The 8,977-nt window shown below is 43.9% G+C and overlaps 2 protein-coding genes across 9 annotated transcripts in view; one reads left to right on the forward strand and one right to left on the reverse strand.

Annotated features, from left to right (window-relative positions):
• LOC113207530 (uncharacterized) overlaps nucleotides 1-4,446 on the forward strand; it is a 16,241-nt gene extending 11,795 nt beyond the window's left edge. The window contains exons 15-16 of the mRNA XM_026424141.2: nucleotides 1,327-1,444; nucleotides 3,322-4,446. Of these exons, the coding sequence (XP_026279926.2) occupies nucleotides 1,327-1,444; nucleotides 3,322-3,518 (315 nt within the window). The 3' untranslated portion in view covers nucleotides 3,519-4,446. The remainder of the gene's footprint in view (nucleotides 1-1,326; nucleotides 1,445-3,321) is intronic.
• The window catches only part of LOC113207535 (neuronal synaptobrevin), a 30,630-nt gene continuing 26,083 nt past the window's right edge, over nucleotides 4,431-8,977 (reverse strand). For 4 of the 8 annotated variants that reach the window (XM_052264390.1, XM_052264391.1, XM_052264389.1 and 1 more), the window contains exon 6: nucleotides 4,431-5,823. In XM_052264390.1, the coding sequence (XP_052120350.1) occupies nucleotides 5,726-5,823 (98 nt within the window). In that variant the 3' untranslated portion in view covers nucleotides 4,431-5,725. Of the gene's footprint in view, nucleotides 5,824-6,900; nucleotides 8,113-8,977 lie in introns of those variants that run through there. The other 4 variants (XR_008010837.1, XM_052264394.1, XM_052264393.1 and 1 more) reach the window with 1 other exon arrangement.

The following is an 8,977-nucleotide window of genomic DNA, read 5'->3' on the forward strand; positions in this document are numbered from 1 at the left end:
CCAGGTCTGTCTGTGGTCTGACAGGCACCTGAAGTCGGTCTGAATGCGGTCTGAAAATTCGCTATATTCAGACCGTGGTCGGACCTCGCTCAGGCGCGAGGCAGGGCCGGCAAGGCCGTCTGAAACGCGTCTGAATCCGTTCGGGCCTCAAAAAATATATATCGTCACAGGCCCGGCTGCCGCCGGACTGGGGCGAACCCGTCGCCAGCAACGTCGTCTGATTCAGAGTCCGTCGCTCTATCCACTTGGCCAGAGTGAACACGCTGGGCGAAGAGGGCGAGCATGGGTCCACTAGCTCCGCTCGGCGTCAGCGCGGCACATACTAAGCGCTTTCGTTTGACTTTGCCGGCACACTTCGCGACGCCTATGCGATGCGCTGTCTGTGAGCGTGCGAAGCGTGCGTATTGTGCGGCGCATGGCATCTATTATTACTACTCAAACCCGTATACAACTCGAGTATCCGCTCGCTAGCGAAGAAACCAAGTCACGCAGGTACCCGACCGAATATTATTAAGGAATCGTCCGTAGAGCAAATGAAAACCCTAATAGTGAGTGCTATGTGCCGCACAATACGCACGCTTCGCACGCTCACAGACAGCGCATCGCATAGGCGTCGCGAAGTGTGCAGGCAAAGTCAAACGAAAGCGCTAAGTATGTGCCGCGCTGACGCCGAGCGGAGCTAGTGGACCCATGCTCGCCCTCCTCGCCCAGCGTGTTCACTCTGGCCAAGTGGATAGAGCGACGGACTCTGAATCAGACGACGTTGCTGGCGACGGGTTCGCCCCAGTCCGGCGGCAGCCGGGCCTGTGACGATATATATTTTTTGAGGCCCGAACGGATTCAGACGCGTTTCAGACGGCCTTGCCGGCCCTGCCTCGCGCCTGAGCGAGGTCCGACCACGGTCTGAATATAGCGAATTTTCAGACCGCATTCAGACCGACTTCAGGCGCCTGTCAGACCACAGACAGACCTGGATCAGACCACGTTCAAACTCTTCCGGTAAACGTCTCGAGCTCTAAACACGATCTGAACGCGGACCGATGGGCGTCTGACTGGCGTCTTACTGCGGTCTGAACAAGCTCTTAATTTTCAGGCACAGTTCGGTCCACGTTCAGCCTTACTTTCTCACACGGGTCACTGATCCCCCTAGCGCCAAATAAATTGTTTTCTGCTCTCCGCTTGGTTCTCTGTCCTTATCGAGAGTAAAAGCAAGCTGACACCTTAAAGTTACTTACATATTCTTTATGTTTAGTCAAAAGGTTATTAAGGTATCATCTGCTAAAAATATGTTGCAGAAACCTCATCCAAACTTTTCGATTTGAACAGGATCTCTACCGCACCGAGGAGGATTGGAGACTTCTGCTGGTAGGGTTAGACGCGAAGCTGAGGACAACATCCGGTCAGAGCCAGCCCCTCAGCACGCTGTATCGGCAGACCCTCACTGGTGAGTACGCTGCACTCCACTCGCTCCCTCATTCGGGGTTGAAATGGCTTTGTGTCGGCAATATATAACTGAAGAGGTGGATATTGCCGTATCAGTTTATTGCAAGGTAAAAGACAATGTTTGGTTCTCTATCAGAGATTTCAAGCCGCATGTAAGTGTCAGCTGCCACAACTAGTTTTTCTGAACTCTCCCAATTAGACCCCCGCGGAACAACCTTCCTCAAAGTTGCCGATGACCCATTGTTGACTTAAATAGACCGAAGTTCAAGGATCGTCCAGCAAGTAGAGACCTGCAACAAGCGAGCTATGCGGGTTAGACCCCTCCTTTGGCAGGTGAGAGGGGGTGGAAATGGCGTTTAGCTCGCATAGTTCGCTCGTTGCAAGTCTTTACCAGAAAGGACGTCCGTACTTCTCATATTGCCCCTAATAAACGAAGTGTGCAACTGCCTTAATAAACTAAGTGTGCAACTGCCTTAATAAACTAAGTGTGCAACTGCCTTAATAAACTAAGTGTGCAACTGCCTAACACTTGCAAGTGTGCAACTGAAAATTAAATACTTGTAAGTGTTCAACTAGGTAGGTGTGTACTTGCAAGCGTGCAACTCTTCGGTTGATCTGTTGAACACTTCCTACACGGTGAGTGTTCAACATAAGGAAATGATCAACCGAGAAGTTGCACACTTGCAAGTGCCGACTTGCAATTGTACAACTACGGGGTTGCACACTTGCAAGTTTTTCACAATACAAGTGTAGAGCAGTTTCACTCTTTAGTTTATCAGTGCAATAATCGGCAAGTAAGTTATCGGAGCTCAGCGCCTGCGAGACTCGGGGTAGGCCAACCCGCAGTACACACATGTATTGAAGGCAAGATATTGCATATCTATCAGGCGCCATGAGAGCTTGCATAGGGGGAACGACGGACGTACTTCCTGGATGATCCGCTGTTGCATAAAAAATTTGCTCCCACTGTGAAAAATACTCGTACGGGTTACGGGAAAATTTTCATTGATAAAAGTCGAAAAATTACAATTTGAAATTGTAAATTCATAAGCACTCCCTATCGACTTGGAATTGACCGACGAGCAAGAATGGGCTTTCGTAAATTTACGACATATTTTGCAAATTAAAATTACAACAAATTTCGTAAATTTACGATGATATTTTTCACAGTGCCCAGGATAGCGATGTTATTTCGTTCATTAGACTTGTTTTCCCTAGAATGAAATATTTCAGATAACACTGCACTGTGCTGTGCAGCGCCAGCTAAGCACAGCGTTCCAAAAACAGGCCAGTCAGTAATTGGGACGGCATGCCGCGCGCTGCGTCTGCACGTGTAGGCGGCTTGAGCCGAGCTGCTTGCGGCCTGTACCCCGGCCGCTTCACGGCAAGAACAAATTTTGAGGAACTCCCATAAAGCTAAGAAGAGTGGGAGCAGGCTCGATTTCGAGGACGTATCCTTAAGACAAATTGGGAATTTCTCTCATTCTTAGTTTGATGAAGTAAAGAGTTTTCCTGTGGGCGTTCCTCCCTCAATGTTTGTGCCTGCTTTGGGAAGTGTACAGTCGAATACTTGATTACCCACAAGTGTTCGACAACTGGATAGTTGAACGGTGTTGAGGTAGTTGAGTCAGTGTATGTGCCGTTCAGTGTCGACACACGGATACGACACTCTGGATAGTTTGGGAGGGCCGTCCCTTCCCGCTTTATAAACGGTTGTACAGTTTAAATGTGGTGGAATGAAAAAATTGCCATGCATGAATCTTAAATTTACATCCACAGTTAATCGAGTTTTCTTTCTAAAATACCTTAATATTTTATTAATAAAAATGGTCCTGGTATAACCGGTACCCGACACCTATAAGTATACCCTACTTACAGCCGTGTTGGACCACCTGGCACACTCGGTGAACGTGGAGACGCTGTGTCGCTTGCTACAACTCGACGCACAGCTCGACGCGACCCTGGACGGGCACTTGCCGCATCTGCACACCTGTCAGCGTGTGGCGGGTGCTAACGCGGTGCGCGACTACATCGCGTCCACCAGCACCGCCTTTCTGTCACAGCTCGACCACTAGTGCTTATTCGGTACTTTTTAGGATCTGTGAGAAGTGTGCGTCGTTTGTGTTCGTCAGTGTTGAGGGCTACGCGGAGCAACTGTTTTACTTTTTAATTGTAAAGTTTGTCACGCTGTTGCTGTCCCCTAGCTTTCGAAAGAACTGGTCTTACTGACAAAGCTTTTGGCTGTGTTTATTCTGGAGGTAAAAGAGATCTGGTACCCTGTTTTATACGATCTCAGCCTTGGTTTTAATTTGTATGGTTTTCTAAGCTGAGCGCGGCCAGCTTTCGAGGGGATAGATGAAGTCAGAACTCAGACCAAATCGTATTCTGACTTCCTCCATTTGTTAATTGCTGGATATACAGTAGTTTTTTCAAGTTATTTTTAAGTTTGAATCGTAAGTCACAAGCAAGGCACACAAGTGACCTTGTGTTTCATCCTTAGTTTTCAAGCTCAAAAATATTTTTGGATGCACTGCTTTCGGGAGCAATATTTCTCATCATGCTATCAAGTGATTAAGATAAGTTCAACTCACTTCTGCTTTTCACTGCCAGAAGTACTTCGTCTGTGATTTATGCTAATTTCAGTGGTATGAAACCTTACTCTGCGGTATTCTGCCAATTTTAAAAAGTTGGGTTTAGAGTGATTTTGTTGATTTTTTTTCTCGTGGTAAAAGTAGATTATTGTTGTGCAAGTAAAAACGCGCTTATTGCATTGTCAGTTTTAAAATTTCTATCACTTTTTACTGTTTTCTACTTATTCGTCGCCGTCCAAAAAATGTTGCTTGTAAACTCGTAATCCTTTCGCTAAATTGCGGTACTGTTCGTGTCATGTCTTTTGTATTGTGCTATTTGTTGCCGTCTATGGTGTTAAATTCCGATGTAACTCACTATGAATGGTATTGAACCTTTTTGGCAATAAATACTGCACGTTATTGCGAGTCTTAACACGACTGTTTATTTTCTTACATTTACATTTACTCTACATGAGTGTCCTTTTATCTGTAACAAACATCGAAGGCAAATGAAATTATTAAGCCCTGATGTACTTTGGCTTTTATTACTCTAGTTTGATATATATATATTATATGTCGTTCTACCCATTCTTTTAAAATCAGAGTCTATCTAAGTTTGAAAGACAAAACTATATCAGAAAGATTAAAATAATTCAATATTTTATTCGTCAACTCCCTCCGTCGTGGCGACAATGCCGCTGATGTATAAGCCTATTCAAAAGACTTTAAACAGGCTTGTGCAAATTTCTCTTTCTCCTTTACAGGACGATTGCATTTGACTCCATACAAAGTTTGAGCACCTTTACCCCATAACAGTACATCAATATTTACAAATAGAAGCCAAGAAGCAATTCAGGGATGCGTTATATTATATGGGAAGTGTCTGCATGTTCATCTCAACCTGAAAAGAACATATTCTCAGAACGCACTTCCGACAAGTACGGAAATGCCAAAGAAAAAATATTCGGCCGGCACTTGAATAGGCCTAAACACACTTTTTCGACATTCTGTATTATTGTATTGTGAATTCCGCCTACGTACAGCATAGATAAATTATAACCATTAAATGATTGGTAGCCACACCCGCCACATTCTTTGCGCGGTTTGAGTGCGGATATATTAAGCGTTCGAAATTTAAAATAACATTCATAAACTACATTTATATCAAAAGATGAAAAGTGGTGTCGCTACGTGCTGCGCCAAGATTCGGTTCGGGTACTCCAATGAATATTCGCTTACTCTTCCTGGGCGTGAGCTTCCCGGCACTTCTCTTGCATTTTCTTATTAAGCACAACTTTATTGTCGGGGGTTCAGAAAACGGACTTCCCCAGGTCTGGTGCTGTGCTGAGCGGTGCCAGCCTATTCTTAGGGAAGTGCTACAGATACCTTGATTCTGCTCGGGCTCTCTACCAACTTTTGAAACATAGATAATAGAACTTATAAAACGAAGATTTCTTTTCAAGATAATTGTTTACCGACTACCAGTACCAAAGTTAGAGAAGAAGGTCGCATAAAATTGTTGTTTATTGTTTGTTTTAAGGAGGGTGTTAGAAGACCAGATTGAGGAAAAGCTGCAAAATTTTTAAAATTCACGACAAAGCGTTGTTTTGACGAGAAAAAAAAATAAAAGGAGAAGGAATATTTCCTGAGTGCAGTGGGTGTCGTCGCCGCTTCATCCCAGTCCCAGGTGTGAGTATCGGTCACGTCGGGTCTTACGCTGGCTTCTGAACCTCAGCAGGTGCCGGTGGCGGAGGTGCTGCGTACGTGATGGCGGGGGCAGCCGGCGGTGGTGTCTCCGGCATGAATTTTGCTGGGGACACACCATACCAGTTAGAGGGGCCATCAGCTGCAAACTGTGTTTGGAAGACACCTTGGCGTAGGGTCATCAGGGTTTCTTAACACGGAAAATCAAGAATACACAACGGGCTACACTCTCAGGCCTGTACTGATTCTTTTTTCTAATTAAATAAGTACGTTATGCAACAGGAGTGCTTTGTCTTATCATGTTCTGTTTTGCAAGTAACGTACAAATAAATAGGAAATTCTCAATATCGTAAAACGGAATCCATGCGCATTACTAACGAAAGAAATTTGAGTACCACATCATGTTTTTTCATAAACAGCAGGATACTGACAAAAAAGAACAAAAAGGCAGCAGCTGGGCTGAAAGTGTATGACCTACCACTCAAGAATAGAAATGTACTTGACGGGTGTTTACGGCTCGTAACAATCCTTAATATTCACGTTAGCTTTGGGATAACGTTTGAAACCGATATCAATATTTTGCAAATGCAAAAGTAACAATTTAAAAAATATATAAAATCACTTTGCTGTAGAAGTTTTAATGTACAAATGGCTGGACTGTTAGCACTCACCCGTCAGATACAATGATATATCAGTATTTTATGAAAGGACAAAAGAAAATGTTTTGTCAATATGTCAATGTTAATGTTATCCTGAAACCTTACAGAGCGGGGGAAAGTGTATGTTAAGGACAGACACAGACAGAAAGAACAGAGAGACAGACACGAAAAGCATAAGTATTTTGTGTGTACGCCCTTCCTGGCGTTCACCACGGCACCGTGTAGGTGTTTGTCTGGAGAGAAAAAAACAGTAAGAACAAAACAATGTGATTGGCAGCAAATAAATAAAAATTAAGTTTATGTTGCAACCGTGGTCTAGACTGGTTCATGTTGTGCTGAAAGTTTTTCTTTGAGTAACAGGGATTGACAGTGTCACCATTAAAATATGCGTATGACAATTAGAGAATAAATTCGTGCGCTGTGGTATGAGGTGCATGAGCAGTACTTACCAGCTACCCAGGATGATACCTTCACCTTCGTGCCTGTCGGCTCCGAATTCTCTTCGCAGAAACAAACACACAGCATTGACAAAACAATAATATATTTTATATGCATTTCATAATTTGATACATAACATTCTCTGAGTTTGACCGAACTTAAGAATGACGACAGTGTACTCAGTGGCGAGCAAACAAGCATTAAAAAGATACGCTAAGACATCATTCATAGAGTACTAAAGTTTACCAAAATTTCCAGTGATTATCGACATGTTACCCAATTAATGCTTGGGTAAAAAGATCAAAAATCCCGTAATATTAAGAACTATCCATTTTCTAACAACAGCACCAGGCATTCTCTTTAGAAAAAAAATATCAAATACAGAAACAAGTGTTTGTTAAGAGCGTTGAGTAGCGTCCCTAGATATGACTTGATAGCAATATTATAATATGTGATCGGAACTCACTTATTAGCTATGATACACATCATTTAAATTGGTGTTTTACAATATGATTTTCGGTCTTTAAATTAATCGATTCTGTACATAATAAGAATAGTGCATTCCTATTTTTCACTTCAAATCAGATTACACATATTTAAATACGTCTAGCTAATATTTTCATACATCTACCTTTACTGCCTTTTCTCACATAAATTTACAATAAGGAGTCATAGTACGATATGATTACCAAGCTATACAATTTCATATTTGCAACGATTATTGAGTCCTTTCAGGGGGAAAGGGATAAAGACTCTAATAGAGAATTAGGATGATAGGAAACAACAAAAGTTGTCATCAAGAAAATGTATGTACATCCTAATGATAGAGTACGGAGAAATGGAACCTAAATTGAACCTACGTGTTTTTGCGCGGCCCAGCCGGGCGACGCAGGGCGAGGCGGGGAGGGGGAGGAGCGGGGTTTGATCCAGTGCATCAAGCGGCAAGCTCCGTCAGAGACGCAAAAATGTCCAACCACATCAAAGAGAATACATTCTTGTTCCTAGCAACTAATCAAAAGTGAAGACATTCTCAACAAAAACTGACAACTCCTCTATTGCCTTCTCGAAATAACAAAATCCATGTCCGTCTCTTTTTTTGTAAGGGCTTTTGTCATATTTTGAAATAAATAGAGAAAAATTCCGATGTGCATCCGCTTCGTAGCGCCTGCCTGGCGGAAGAAAGCTATGAAGCTGAGACCGAATTTGACCACGAGGCGCAGCGAGGCGCAGCGTAGTTACGGTAAGGTCCGGAGCAAGGCGTGTTCAGATGCTCTCCTTGCCTTAGCCAGCCGCCCAGACTGTAAACAGACAAAAACCGTTGTACTCATACTTACGGATGCGCTCCACTCTGGGGATTGACGAGACTGGACGTCATATGAGAGACACGAACGTGACGTGAAATCTAAGTTGATATCGCAATGAAACGACAAAGTTAGAAAACTACTCTCTTTTTTTATTTTGCAATTGCCAAGCGAAATCATGCGACGGCGAAATGCAATTTACGGTTGAGACTAAAATATTATTTTACACTGGAAATGCAAGTGTGTGAATGTCGCTCACCTGCAGGTGAGCGACATTCCATTCGTACACTTCGGGGGGTTAACGTGTGAAAAATTCACACCTTTACCCCCCTAAGTGTACGAGTGGAATGTCGCTCACCTGCAGGTGAGCGACATTCACACACTTGCATTTCCAGTGTATTCGCGATAAAGTAGCAAAATTTGAATGTCGCATGTCCGCCCAGCAGCTTTTTACGGTCCTTCAGATAATGTTCTTTTAAAAGTAGTCGATTGGGATAATTGGACTTATGTTACGGTTCTAAGCCAATACTCGGCTAATTCTGCAGCTAAAGAGCTAAATCGGTCTTTAGAAGATTTTCTAAATACACTGCCGTGCTAACAGGGTAATCTGCCCCGCCTCTTTTTTTCTGGTGATACTGTTTAGTACCGCCCGCGATGGACCTCTTGCGCGACGCAACTCGTCCGCCCCGCTTGCGCCATTCATTTGTGCACATCGCATGCACGTGTGGCGGCCGATAAGAACAAGTGCACGGCGCGCACAGCCTCGGCGGCCCTCGGTGGCATCAAACCTGTGCACAAGTTCGCTGTGCACTGCACAGAAAGGCTGCGCTGCCCACGCGATGTGCACAGGAAGCGCACGCGG

The sequence above is a fragment of the Frankliniella occidentalis genome, unplaced genomic scaffold (assembly GCF_000697945.3).
Source record: "Frankliniella occidentalis isolate FOCC.00 unplaced genomic scaffold, Focc_3.1 Scaffold18, whole genome shotgun sequence".
Taxonomy (NCBI): Eukaryota; Metazoa; Arthropoda; class Insecta; order Thysanoptera; family Thripidae; genus Frankliniella; species Frankliniella occidentalis.